The 14,396-nt window shown below is 39.9% G+C and overlaps 1 protein-coding gene across 1 annotated transcript in view; it reads right to left on the bottom strand.

The window, feature by feature from the left end:
- LOC137628854 (uncharacterized) overlaps positions 1 to 13,054 on the bottom strand; it is a 44,943-nt gene extending 31,889 nt beyond the window's left edge. Inside the window, exon 1 of the mRNA XM_068360104.1 lies at positions 12,658 to 13,054. Within this exon, the coding sequence (XP_068216205.1) occupies positions 12,658 to 13,039 (382 nt within the window). The 5' untranslated portion in view covers positions 13,040 to 13,054. The remainder of the gene's footprint in view (positions 1 to 12,657) is intronic.
- Between the last annotated feature and the right edge of the window lie 1,342 nt (positions 13,055 to 14,396).

Here is a 14,396-nt window from a genome sequence, read left to right as displayed (position 1 = left end):
TCACTTCGATTTTCTGTTTTGCACTTATTTCACTGAAATCGAAACTTTTACTGATTTCTACCTGAAACACGCAATTCTACCCTCATTAAAAGGTAGTAATTGCGAAATCAGTCGTATAATGCAGCTCATTAATACTAGCAAAAAACAGAAAACATATATAAAGATAAAAAATTCAGTGGCTGGGAAAGAGACTGAACACTAGTTCAAATAAACTACGTTTACAATCTCTCACCGCACATAGCCTGGGGACAAGAATAAAACCCTAGAAACGTTTTACCTTCTTCCCCGTACAGCGACTAGGGACGAGAGTAACACGAGAACAACGTTACCCGCTTGAACGGAACGTTTTCTCTCCTCTCTCTCCCTCCGTCTCTATCTCTCTCTCTCTTTCTCTCTTGATTTCGCACCTAAGAGAAGAGCCCAATTATATATCGTCAAAAAAAACATGTTATTTGACTAAAGGAAAAAAAACTGAAAGGTTTTCCAATAAAAAGTTCCTTTAATTTAGAATTTAAAACATTAAAGCTAAGAAAGAATGAACAAAACGTCAGAATCGATTTACTCTTACTGCAAAGTGAAACCGTGATACACTCTCTCTCTATCGTAACGATAGAGCGCATGTTGAACGTCCTGAACGTCAACAACTGCGTAGTCTAAAAAACGTTAGTTCATCTTTGAAAACAGTACGAAGACTATCAAAGAAATTCTTTCATAAAACATTAAATTTAAAAAGTTTTAAATTCTTTAAAGGCTAAATACGATATAACGGGCTCAACGTTGATTAACTTCGGTTCCAAGTTAGGACCGCCTACTATCAGGAAAGGTCGCATATAAACAAAACATAAAATTTATCTTTAAATGTTTATAATAAATGGAAAGTTAATCGAAGAGGCCTAATAAGGGCGGAGAGATATAAAATATATAGATCTATAACGTGTTAAGCAAAATTACTAAAAACCTAAACACACTTCCGCTAAGGGAAGGGTCGGCCATTTAAAAGTGAAAGAGAGTCCATATTCTCTTTGTCACCCTAATTAAATCTATCCAAAACGAGTTCAAGTTTTGAGATGAAGATAAAACCCCTGCATAGCGAAAGCTCAAAACTAGAATAGTGTACTTCACCAAATAGTTGTGAAAACAAATCCAGTTAGTAACAGCGTATTAGTAGGTCTTGCCGGTAGCCCGACAGAGAGAAAATTGGTTCTGTGTTTACATTGAGTAATGAGTACCTGCTAGACAGATGGCGCTGTTGATGTACACCCCCTACCTGCATAGCGATCGCTGGCGTATTTTGAACGTAGAGTTTTCTGTCGAGCAACAGAGTTGCAGCTTATATAATCACCGGCTAAGTTTAATATTGAAAAATAGGTATTTCTTTTTATATAAATTCCATAAAATATTAAAAAATGTACCGTAATATCAACACATTAATAAGTCCCTTAATTTAAACTTGGCATCTCTTCTGCATTTTGGACATGAATAAGGATGGTGTTGGAGGTGATTAACCAGTCTTTAGAGGAGGTTGACGACAATGGTGAGAGTGATGTGGTAATATGGCTTTTATACGAGGTTTCTTCACTATAACACCTTAAGTCAATGGCAGTTGTTCTTTGGTGTTAGGATCAGGTGACTATATAGCCTTTCATTTCTTGATACTTGACTATTAGAAGGACCGGATGTACTTTTGTTGGACTTTGTTCTTTCTCTTTTTTTTTTTGACAATTGTTTTTATACAGAAGGAACAAATCTTCAACACCATTCAAGATATTAATAAAATGCTTGGCTATAAGATCCTGCAACTCCAAGCTTGCCATGCACTTAGATACATAATACAAAGTACACTGCATATCTTTAGGGTATAAGTTTCTCCCAGGTTTTGTATCAAAGAAACTTTCTTCAATCTTATGTTGTTCCTCCAACTCCAAGTCTGTTAGTCAGTGGTTGCTAATGGGCTTCAATTAATGTCAAAATTTTCTTCTTCCAACTCCAAAATTCTTTGATAAATCCTTTACTGGCTTATCAAACTTTGAAATCAAGAATGAATTGATGGCACGGTTTCTCCTATCCAACATTCATTACTGCATGGGTTACTTTGATCGAGGATGCACTGATGTTTAATATAACCTGATAAATATTGTAATCTTTTGAAAACACCTGAATGTTCATACTGTTTTCTGAAGATGCACCATGAACTGTTTGATACAAGGAACGACTTTAACAGTACTGCTTGAAGAGAGCTATTATGCCTATAGGTTGAAAGATGGACATGTTACTTAGTGACAAGAAAATGACATCACATTTGGGTCCAAAATATTGAGGATCCACAGAACCTTAAAAGAAAGTTTTTTTTTTTACTTTACAACATTCTCAACTGCTGTCATGCAATAGCCAGAAAAATGTTATTTTCATTAGTAAAATAAATTTTTGAATATACTTACCCGATAATCATGTAGCTGTCAACTCCGTTGCCCGACAGAATTCTACGGGAGGGATACGCCAGCTATCACTATACTAGAAGGGGGTGTACTCACAAGCGCCACCTGTGGCCAGGTACTACAGTACTTGTTGTTGACGCCACCTCACTTTTTCCTCGGTCCACTGGTTCTCTATGGGGAGGAAGGGTGGGTCAATTAAATCATGATTATCGGGTAAGTATATTCAAAAATTTATTTTACTAATGAAAATAACATTTTTCAATATTAAACTTACCCGATAATCATGTAGCTGATTCACACCCAGGGGGGTGGGTGAAAAACCAGTGTACAAGACTAAAGGATAGCTAAGTATCCCGTATTTCATATAATCAGTTATCCACAATAACAATGAAATAATAAGTACCTGGTAAGGAAGTCGACTTGAACCGTTACTCTGCCTTTAATAAGATCGTCTTCCTTACTGAGCGCAGCGTTCCTCTTGGAAGGCTGAATCAACTCAAAGGTGCTAAAGTATACAGGGCTGCAACCCATACTAAAGGACCTCATCACAACCTTTAACCTCGGCGCTTCTCAAGAAAGAATTGACCACCCGCCAAATCAACAAGAATGTGGAAGGCTTCTTAGCCGACCGTACAACCCATAAAAAGTATTCAAGAGAAAGGTTAAAAGGTTATGGGATTATGGGAATGTAGTGGCTGAGCCCTCGCCTACTACTGCATTCGTTGCTACGAATGGTCCCAGGGTGTAGCAGTACTCGTAAAGAGACTGGACATCTTTGAGATAGAATGATGCGAACACTGACTTGCTTCTCCAATAGGTTGCATCCATAACACTCTGCAGAGAATGGCTCTGTTTGAAGGCCACTGAAGTAGCCACAGCTCCCACTTCATGTGTCCTTACCTTCAGCAAAGCAAGGTCTTCTTCCTTCAGATGAGAATGTGTTTCTCTAATCAGAAGCCTGAATAGTAAGAAACTGAGTTCTTAGAACTTGGAAAAGAAGGTTTCTTGATAGCACACTATAAGGCTTCTGATTGTCCTTGTAAAGGTTAAGACCTTTTTAGATAGTACCTAAGAGCTCTAACTGGGCAAAGTACTCTCTCCAGTTCATTCCCCACCAAGTTGGACAGGCTTGGGATCTCGAACGACTTAGGCCAAGGACGTGAAGGAAGCTCGTTTAGCAAAAACCGAGCTGCAAGGAACATGTAGCCGTTTCAGATGTGAAAACAATGATCCTGCTGAAGGCGTGGATCTCACTTACTCTTTTAGCTGTTGTCAAGCACACGAGGAAAAGAGTTTTTAATGTGAGGTCCTAAAAAGAGGCTGATTGGAGAGGTTCAAATCTTGATGACATAAGGAACCTTAGGACCACGTCTAGATTCCAGCCTGGAGTGGACAACCGACGTTCCTTTGAGGTCTCAAAAGACCTAGGGAGGTCCTGTAGATCTTTGTTGGTGGAAAGATCCAAGCCTCTGTGGCGGAAAACCGCTGCCAACATACTTCTGTAACCCTTGATCGTAGGAGCTGAAAGGGATCTTACTTTCCTTAGATATAACAGGAAGTCAGCAAGCTGGGTTACAGTGGTACTGGTTGAGGAAACTGCATTGGTCTTGTACCAGCTACGGAAGACTTCCCCTTGAGACTGATAGATTCTGAGAGTGGATGTTCTCCTTGCTTTGGCAATCGCTCTGGCTGCCTCCTTCGAAAAGCCCCTAGCTCTTGAGAGTCTTTCGAAAGTCTGAAGGCAGTCAGACGAAGAGCGTGGAGGTTCGGGTGTACCTTCTTTACGTGAGGTAGACGTAGAAGGTTCACTCCTAGAGGAAGAGTCCTGGGAATGTCGACCAGCCATTGCAGTACCTCTAAGAACCATTCTCTCGCGGGCCAGAGCGGAGCCAACCAACGTCAGCCGTGTCCCTTTGCGAGAGGAGAACTTCTGAAGTACCCTGTTGACAATCTTGAACGGCGGGAATGCATACAGGTCGAGATGGAACCAATCCAGCAGAAAAGCATCCACGTGAACTGCTGCTGGGTCTGGAATCGGAGAACAATACAATAGGAGTCTCTAGGTTATCGAGGTAGCGAACAGATCTATGGTTGGCTGACCCCACAGGGCCCAAAGTCTGCTGCAAACATTCTTGTGAAGGGTCCACTCTGTGGGGATGACCTGACCCTTCCGGCTGAGGTGATCTGCCATGACATTCATACCGCCCTGAATGAACCTCGTTACCAGCGTGAGCTTTCGATCTTTAGACCAGAAGAGGAGGTCCCTTGCGATCTAGAACAACTTCACGAAAGAGTCCCTCCCTGCTTGAAGGTGTAAGCCAGGGCTGTGGTGTTGTCAGAGTCCACCTCCACCACTTTGTTAAGCTGGAGGGACTTGAAGTTTATCAAGGCCAGAAGAACCGCCAACAACTCCTGCAATTGATGTGAAGTGTCCTTTGCTCCTGATTCCATGTTCTCGATCATTCCTGTCCGTCCAAAGTCGCACCCCAGCCCGTGTCTGATGTGTCCGAGAGGAGACGGCGGTCGGGTTTCTGAACAGCCAAAGGTAGACTTCCTTGAGAAGAAAGCTGTTCTTACACCACGCGAGAGAAGACCTCCTCTCTTCGGAAACAGGAACTGAGACCGTCTCTAGCGTCATGTCCTTTATCCAGTGAGCAGCTAGATGATACTGAAGGGGGGGAGGTGGATTCTCCATAACACGATGAACAGGGCCAGCGATGAAAGTGTCCCTGTTAGACTCATCCACTACCTGACTGAGCATCGGTTCCTTCTCAGCATGCTCTGGATGCATTCTAGGGCTTGGAAGATCCTTGGGGCCGACGGAAAAGCCCGAAAAGCTCGACTCTGAAGATCCATACCCAGGGAGACAATGGTCTGGGATGGGATGAGCTGAGACTCCTCAAAATTGACCAGAAGGCCCAGTTCCTTGGTCAGATCCATAGTCCATCTGAGAATCTCCAGACAGCGACGACTTGTGGGAGCTCTTAAAAGCCAGTCGTCTGACGGAGCCGGACACAAGATCATGGTACTGCTGCACAGTCTGTGAACTGTCAACCATGGGGAAGCGAGGAAGTACAGTGACAACCCGAAGCTGTCTAGACTGTCTGGGTCGTACAGACAACTCCTTATCGGGTTGCTGAGGTTGCCGCACTGCGTCACAACAAGTCACTTCTGCTGGTTGTTGAACGTCTTCCCAGTGACACACTGACTCCGTAAACAAAAAATCCTTTAACAAGGACTAAGCTTGGACTGCATGTCTTGCAACACAGCTCAAGGTCTATGGGAGCAGGTGTGGTAACAGACGGGGTTAGTGACTGAAGTGGAACCATTACCTTCCCTGGAAGCATGTTATGCTTAAATAAAAGTCCATAGGAGGCTACGCAGCTAAAGGCTCCTCTCCAAATGACAGAGTCCTCAAGGGAATATCAGAAGGAGGGAGAAAAGCACTTTCTCATCTACAGGGACCATATCCGAGAAAAGTTAAGTTCTCTCAGTGAGGGTTTCAATGGTGCAAAAGCAGCAGACTAGAAGGCAACATTATGAAACTGCTTGACAGTCTAGTGAGTTGGCAACAACCAAAGATGTATGACTGAGAAGCATGCGGTAAGGTATGCAGAGCATGCTGTATGCAGAGCATGCTGTATGTAGAGCATGTTGTATGCAGAGCATGTTGTATGCAGAGCATGCTGAATGCAGAGCATGCTGAATGCAGAGCATGCTGTATGCAGAGCATGCTGTATGCAGAGCATGTTGTATGCAGAGCATGCTGTATGTAGAGCATGTTGTATGCAGAGCATGCTGAATGCAGAGCATGCTGTATGCAGAGCATGTTGTATGCAGAGCATGCTGTATGCAGAGCATGCTGTATGCAGAGCATGCTGTATGTAGAGCATGCTGTAAGGTAAGCAGAGCGTGTTGCATGGCGTTTAACATTTCTCAGAAATTCCATGACCAGTGCTAGAGTGCTTCATGCATGCTTGCATGGGGTTTTAATATCAACATAATATTTACCTTACATTCATAACTCATGATTCATTTTGTTTTGAAGATATTTTTGCCATATTTTGCGATATTGTTAAAAATATATTGCAAGGAATACAAATATATTTTTATATAAGTAAGACAAATAACCTCCATTATCATAATGTTTGTGTAGGCATACATGTATATGATTACAAATGCAAGTTATGAAAGTAATGAGGTGTTATTATTGTCATTTGTTATTTCTCAAGTTGAGGAGAAAGTGGCAGATGCATGCGTTGAGGTGGCTGACTCATAGCATGAGGTTGCTGCCTCAAGAGTTGCGCTTGCTGTAAGGGTTGTGGATGCGCAGTAGCAGGTTCCTGAGGAACGAGTTAAGGTTCCTGAGGTGTGAGCTGCGAGAGTTGAGATAGCGGCTGCGCAGAACGCAGTTCTTGTCTCGCGAGTTGAGGTTCCTGAGGAGCTAGCCTAAGCTGCAGCGAGTGCTGAGGTGGCTGCCTCATTGATGGAAGAGGTTGTCGTACCTCAAGAGATTGTTGCCTCGCTGGTGGAACCGCAAGCGGAAGCGGAGGAAGTAAGGCATAAGACTCCTGCTCCCATTGCTGAGGTTGCCTTAAGGAAGGTTAAGGTTGCTGCACAACGCTGGTAACTGGCAACTCAGAACGCGGTAAGGTAGCCTGAGGAACCTCAACTTCGTACGCCTGGCAGACTGGACTGCGGTGAGGCGGAGCTCTCGCAGGAGGAGGCGGAGGTTGCTGCACACCGCTGGTAACTGGCAACTCAGAACGCGGTAAGGTAGCCTGAGGAACCTCAACTTCGTACGCCTGGCAGACTGGACTGCGGAGAGGCGGAGCGTTCGCAGGAGGAGGTGTAACCTTCTCAGCCTGAAACTCACGCATTAAGACCCCAAGCTGCGACTGCATGGACTGCAGCAAAGTCGTCTTGGGATCAACAGACGAAAAGGTCTGTTGTGGCATCGCCTTACCTCTCTTAGGAGGTGTGCAGTCACCTGAGACTGAGGAGAGTCAGAGCTAACCCAATGACTGCATCCGGGTTGTTGAACTCTAACTTCGTACGTCTGGCATAGGTCTGGACTTTACGTTTAAGAGGTCTTGAGACCTGAGACCAGCGTTTTCTCCCCGAAATTTCTTCTGCAGACGAGCAAAATAAGGGCTCAATCGTCTGCGGGTGGGAGTGACGGTCTCTTAAGACACGCCCGCAACCACCGAGGATACTTCTGTGCGCCGATCAAGGCCTGCCGAACCCTTTTGCCCTTCGACATTGCTTCTCCCCTGGGCTTGGGAGCTTGCAAGAGGTCCCGGACTGGGAGGACGACTGGCACGCACAGAAGTACCCTCACGCACAACACTGACACACTTTGCGCTAATCACTTATCACTTTTGATTTTCTGTTTGCACTTATTTCACTGAACTCGAAACTTTAAGTGGTTTGTACCTGAAACACGCAATTCTATCCTTTCTCAAACGTTAGTAATTGCGAAAACAGAATTACAATGTAACAGAAAAATCTAATGAAAGATAAATAATTCAGTGGCTGGAAAGAGACTAAACACTAGATCAAATAAACTACGTTTAAAATCTCTCACCGCATAAAGCTTGAGAACAAGAAAAACTCTAGAAACGTTTACCTTCTTCCCCTAAAGAGACTAGGGAGAAGAGCAAAAACGATAACAACGTTACTCGCTTGAACGAAACGTTTATCCTCCTCTTTCTCCCTCCGTCTCTATCTCTCTCTCTCTCTCTCTCTCTCTCTTGACTTAGAACCTGAGAGAAGAGCCCAATCATATATATCGTTAAAACATATTATTGTTAAAGGAAAATATTTCCCAAAATGAAAAGTTCCTTTGTAGAATTAAAACCATTAAGTTAAGAAAGAATGAACAAAACGCTAGACACGGTTACTCTTACTGCAACGTGACACCGTGAAAATTCTCTCTCTATCGTAACGATAGAGCGCAAGTTGAACGTTCTGAAACGTCAACAACTGCAGAGACAAAACAAAACGTTAGTTCAACTTTGAAAACAGTACGAGACTATCAAAGAAATTCTTTCAAAAACATTAAAATAGCATAATATGTTAACAGGTAAAACCGAAATGACGGGCTCAATGTCAATTAACTTCGGTACAAGAAAAGACCGCCTACCATTAGGAAAGGTCGAATATAAACAAATATAAAAATTAATTTTAATAATTTTATAATAAAAGGAAGTTAATCGAAGAGGCCTATAAAAGGCGGAGAGATATAAAAAAATCTATAACTTTTGTTAAGCAAAATTAAGAAAGAGAGTCTATACTCTCTTAGACACCAACACTTCCGTCTAAGGGAAGGGTCGGCCATTTAAAGGTGAAAGAGAGTTCATACTCTCTTCGTCACCATAATTAAATTAATTCCAAAAGCTAACTAAGCTAATATAGAAGTTTCTAGTATAGCGAATAGCTGCAAATTTTAGAGAAATACTTCACCAAACCGTGAACAATACTCCAAAATCATAAGCGTATCCAAGAACGTCTTGCCGGAAGCACGACAGAGGAAAAAGTGAGGTGACGTCAACAACAAGTACTGTAGTACCTGGCCACAGGTGGCGCTTGTGAGTACACCCCCTTCTAGTATAGTGATAGCTGGCGTATCCCTCCCGTAGAATTCTGTCGGGCAACGGAGTTGACAGCTACATGATTATCGGGTAAGTTTAATATTGAAAATCTTTTGTTGAAAATGACTAAGGTCACCCATGTCTGGCCTTCCAAAGAACAGGATGCATCAACTTTGGGATGTTTTTGAATGCCCGGGAATTAAAGGCATGGTAGATTAACAACTCCTTCAGTATTATTATCAAAATTAATGTAAGCCTATCTTTGGCTACTTTGCACCACAGCACTGTTTCTTCTACTTATGAAATAGATGTACAATAAAAGCTTTAGCTTTCATAACAAGCTACACTCGTAGACATTAAAGACGAGTTATACAAATATGATTTTCTCTTTGATTATTTTATCTAATGTCTTAAGAAACTGTTTAGCAACAATAATATAAGCAGCAGCAGCTTCACCCTGAATTTTAATGGTGTGAGAGCCCAAATACTAAAACAAAGGCTTTGCTTTCTCTTGGGCCAGTACAGTATTCAGCTAGAAGGAATACATTCACAAGTTTTCCTTTTGAACCAAAGGGATTATAAGCAACCCCTTTCATCTTGTATCTCATATACCATGCAAGTTCCTTTTTTGAGACCAAATTTTAATAAACTAACCTCTTTTCATCCACCTTTTTATCACAACTTCTAGTTTAATAACTTTTAAAAGCAAAAGAGAAGGATAAAAGTATTGCTAGTATTATACAGTATAAGGCTACTGTATAAGAAAATAAACAAAAAACAGCTCTTTTGTTATGAGCAATCGATTTGGATAAGAACAGCTGTTTTGCATGCATTTCAACTTTGGTATGATAATAAACAATTACCATAGTTGTTAAAACTGATGTTAAGTAAAATATGACTGATATATCATTACATTACAGTCATCCACTGATTTTTGCGGATTTTCTTTTTGCAGATTCACTCTATGCCAAGGTTTTTTGACAAACCATGGTCCCAAATTTCCCAGCAATCCTCAAAATGTGCCGAATTTCACCGAAAAAAATCATTTTTATCACATTAACCATAATAATTTCCTACCTCAACAAATTAGAAAACCATAAAAATATGATAAAATCTAAATTAAAACACATTGTAAAAATATCATAAAGAAAGAAAACATGGTTGAACAAGCCCGTATCATGAAAATTATTCGAAAACAATTATTAGAGAACTAGTATTCGAAAAACAGCTATTCGAATGGAAAATTGTTCGAAAGAAAGTTATTCGAAAGAACAATTATACGAAATGATAAATATTCGAAATGTTGTTTCAACCTTACGCTAATGGGCAATTGTTCAAATATAACTATTCATAACGTAAGACAAAATGAGAGAGCAGGCTTAGCTAATCCACTTCATAGACGGGAAATTGTTTTAACGACTGAGCAAACTAAAACTCATAAAGGGAAGCAGTTACGATGATAAGATACTTATATTTGCAACTCAGTATAATTTGAGTCTACTTGAAAAGAGTGAACATTTACAAGTGGATGGAACATTTAAAACTGTACCTCAGCTATTTGAACAATTATATACTGTACATGCTGTGAAGAATAACTATACCATTCCTGTGGTCTACGCTTTACTTCCAAATAAAAGGGCTGAAACTTATATAAAACTTATTTGCTCAAATTAAGTCTATGGTTCGAAATTTAGTAGTTTCAACCCTAACTTCTGACTTTGAACTTGCAACTATAACTGACGCTAAAGAAGAATTCAGTACAGCTTCTCATTATTGATACCTTTTCCACTTAGGCCAGTGCTTGTATCGAAAGATATGTGATTGTGGTCTGAAAGTGATATACGATACAGATTCCGAATTTGCTTTAAGAATTCGAATGCTGTTAGCCCTAGCCTTTGTCCCCGCAGACAAAGTTACTGAATCATTTGAAGCCTTACTAGATTCAGATATATATCCTCAAAATGTAAATCCTATTTCAGATTATTTTGAAGATTCGTAGATTGGTCGTCCTTCAAGACGTCATCGACGTAGTCCTATGTTTGAAATAAGTATGTGGTTTTGTTTTGAGAGAGTCAATACTGATTTGCCTAGGACTAACAACGCACTTGAAGGATGGCACAGAGCTTTTTTACAGCAAATGTCATCTCATCATCCAACAATATGGAAGTTCCTAGATGCTCTAAAAATAGAGCAGGATTTAAAAAAAATACACATTGCAAAATTAAGAGCACGAAGCACAAATATGAAGAGTTCGAAGAAATATCGTGACTTGGATGAAAGGATAAAAAAATTAGTGGCAACCTTTGGAGTACTCAGTATTAGAGTATTTGCGCGCTGTAGAGCATAACTTGCATTTATCAGTAAATCTGTTTCATCATGAATTTCATCCTTTTTGGTATTTTTACACCTTTGTTTGAATAAAGAATTTCACATTTCAAATAATTATCATTTCGTATAATTGTCCTTTCAAATAACTCTTTAGAACAAATTTCCATTTGAATAATTGTTTTCGAACAATGTTCACATAATCAATAAGCCCGTAATGTTAAATACCCTAGGCCTGAATCTACTGACACTACGCCGAGACTGCGTATGTATATCATCTGTGTTGTTTGTGTGAGACTGTACTCAACACACCGTAGTGATTATGAGCTGTGGTGGAGTATAGCACGCCGACTTGCTATCAGGTTATGGCATCGACCCCGCTAACCCACAGCTAAACAGATGGCCTAGTTAGAACAATGACAAGGTATGGGCACCACTCTTTATTTTCGTTATGGGTAAAGGAAACCAGTTCGTACATAGTCTAATAGTTCTCCTTTTTCACCTGCGAGTTTATCAGTTATAATGCCAAGGATATTATGTAATATTCTATTATGTAGCTGGTTTAGTGTATACCTTTTTCTGAAATAATACCGGTAGAGAGTTATTGGGTCCTTTGACTGGCCAGAGGGAGCTAAATTGGATCCCTCTCTCTGGTTATGGCTCATTTCTCCTTTGCCTACACATACACAGAATAGTCTGGCCTATTCTTTAAACATTCTATTTCCTCATACTCTTGACAACACTGAGATTACCAAACAATTCTTCTTCACTCAAGAGGTTAACTACTGGACTGTAAATGTTTAGTGGCTACTTTTCTCTTGGTAAGGGTAAAAGAGAGACTTTTATCTATGGTAAGCAGCTCTTCTAGGAGAAGGGCACTCAAAAATCAAACCTTTGTTCTCTAGTCTTGGGTAGCAACCTAGCCTCTGTACCATGGTCTTCCACTGTCTTGGGTTAGAGTTCACTGCTAGAGGGCACACTCTGGCACACTATTCTACCTTATTTCTCTTCTTCCTGTTATTTTAAAGTTTTTATAGTTTATATATGTAAGATTTATTTCAATGTTGTTATTGTTCTTGAACGTCTTTTGTAGTTTATTTCCTTATTTCCTTTCCTCACTGGGCTACGTTCCCTGTTGTAGCCCTTGGGATTATAGCATCCTCCTTTCCTAACTAGGGTTGTAGCTTAGCAAAGTAATAATAATAATAATAATAATAATAATAATAATAAAAATAAAAATAATAATAATAATAATCAAGCTAGAATAAATATTATCATACAGTATTGAAAGGAAAAATACTCACTCTGAAAAGAATAGGTGTTAGAGGACTCAGCATAGCCTTCCGATGTAGTGAGGACAACAATGAAGTTAACAGAGTTCTTGTGGTCTGGAATATCAACATTCACGGTGCAGCTATAACCATCACCATTTGACCCTCTACACCGGTAATCTGTACCACTTGACAACAAGCTTCCGTCAACGGGATCCACAGCCAAGACCTCAATGATAGGTTCATACAGTTTGTATGTTAAATATAAAATTGAATTATCCACAAGGACAAAGGCTGCATCAAATTCTGATGGGATTTCTGCAATAAAAGAATTTTTTTTTTTTTCCAATGTAACTTGGGACCAACAATAGATTCTACCCAATTTTACTTTGTTTCTCAACAGACACAATTCCATTACCCATTTCTTTTGTATTGAAAAGTTCCAAGACAAGAGCATTATGAAGGAAAAGTAAAGCAGCATTAGGTAGGTATAGAACACATACATAAAGCTCCATCAGTTTCAGATCGGCCACCCAGTTTATTCTCTGATCGTTTTTGTTATCAATAATATGTTCACCAGTAGGACTGGTAGAATTTGTGAATTGCTTGTCACTTACTTTTACTGTTTCTCTACATCTCTGTGCTTTATTTCAATCACTTTATATTGAAATTAATGGCAAAGTAGCTCAGTTATTTTGAATTTCAATGCGGTAGCACCAACAGGAAGCTAATATCAGTATTTTTTTCATAGGAAAAATCTTGTGATTTTCCATAATTATTCCAAGTAATTTGTTAGTGCTGTTATGCCCTTGTATCTTGCTAAGACATGTGATACAAAAAGAAAAAAAAATACTGTAATCTGTCAACCTCTTGTTATGGTGTTAAAATATTTTGAAAAAGTTTTTGATAGTGTCAAAAGAGAAATGCTTTGATACTGTGATGTTAAAATAAGAGGGGAGTTTGAACTTTTGTTGTGACATACTGAAAGTTCTTAGAACTAGAGTATCTCTGTTACTTTGGAGACATAACTTTGGTCCAGGAGTTAAGAGAACCATAAGAAAGAATTACAGCGACAAGGATGAAACAGAGACATCCAGATAACCGGTAAATGAAAGAGGCCCGTTAGTAGATAAATCAAAGACTTATGATAGGTTCACATGGCTTGTTCTATTCTAGGAAAGAGGAAAATTGGTTTTAATAAGGTTAATAGAAGAGACTAAGGTGAAGTGTTTTTTTTTTTAATTACATGATTCATGATCGGAGCAAAGTAGGATGATTTTACTATATTGAAAATAAAGAACTGGACAGGAAGAGGAAAGTAGTGATGAATGCATTGGTAAAAAAAAAAATTGAGAAATCAGAACCTTTGATGGTTTGGACACAAGATGATAGGGGATGAACAGTTGGTAATCCGTTTCTACGCCATATTGTAATGAGTGACGCAGTATACAAGTACAGTACAGTATATCGGTATAGAGTGTTAACGAAACTAGCATGTAATGCACAGAAGACAGTTGCTCAGTACCCATACAGCACCTACACAGTGTTCCATGATTTTTACTCCATTTTGTTTCCCTTTAGCTCGCATACCCCTTCCAACCCCAGAACAGACCTCAAATATTACACTCTATCTGCAGCATTCGTACCCACGTCACCCAACGTTACAGTATCTTGCAAGTGTTTTTCAGTGTTCTTTTGTAATCATGTGTTCCTCATAGAATTGTAATCACTATTGTTTATGTCAAGTTAAAAGTATTAACAGTACTGTACAG

Source organism: Palaemon carinicauda, chromosome 2 (genome assembly GCF_036898095.1).
Source record: "Palaemon carinicauda isolate YSFRI2023 chromosome 2, ASM3689809v2, whole genome shotgun sequence".
Classification (NCBI taxonomy): domain Eukaryota; kingdom Metazoa; phylum Arthropoda; class Malacostraca; order Decapoda; family Palaemonidae; genus Palaemon; species Palaemon carinicauda.
This window is presented reverse-complemented; position numbering and strand designations above follow the sequence as displayed.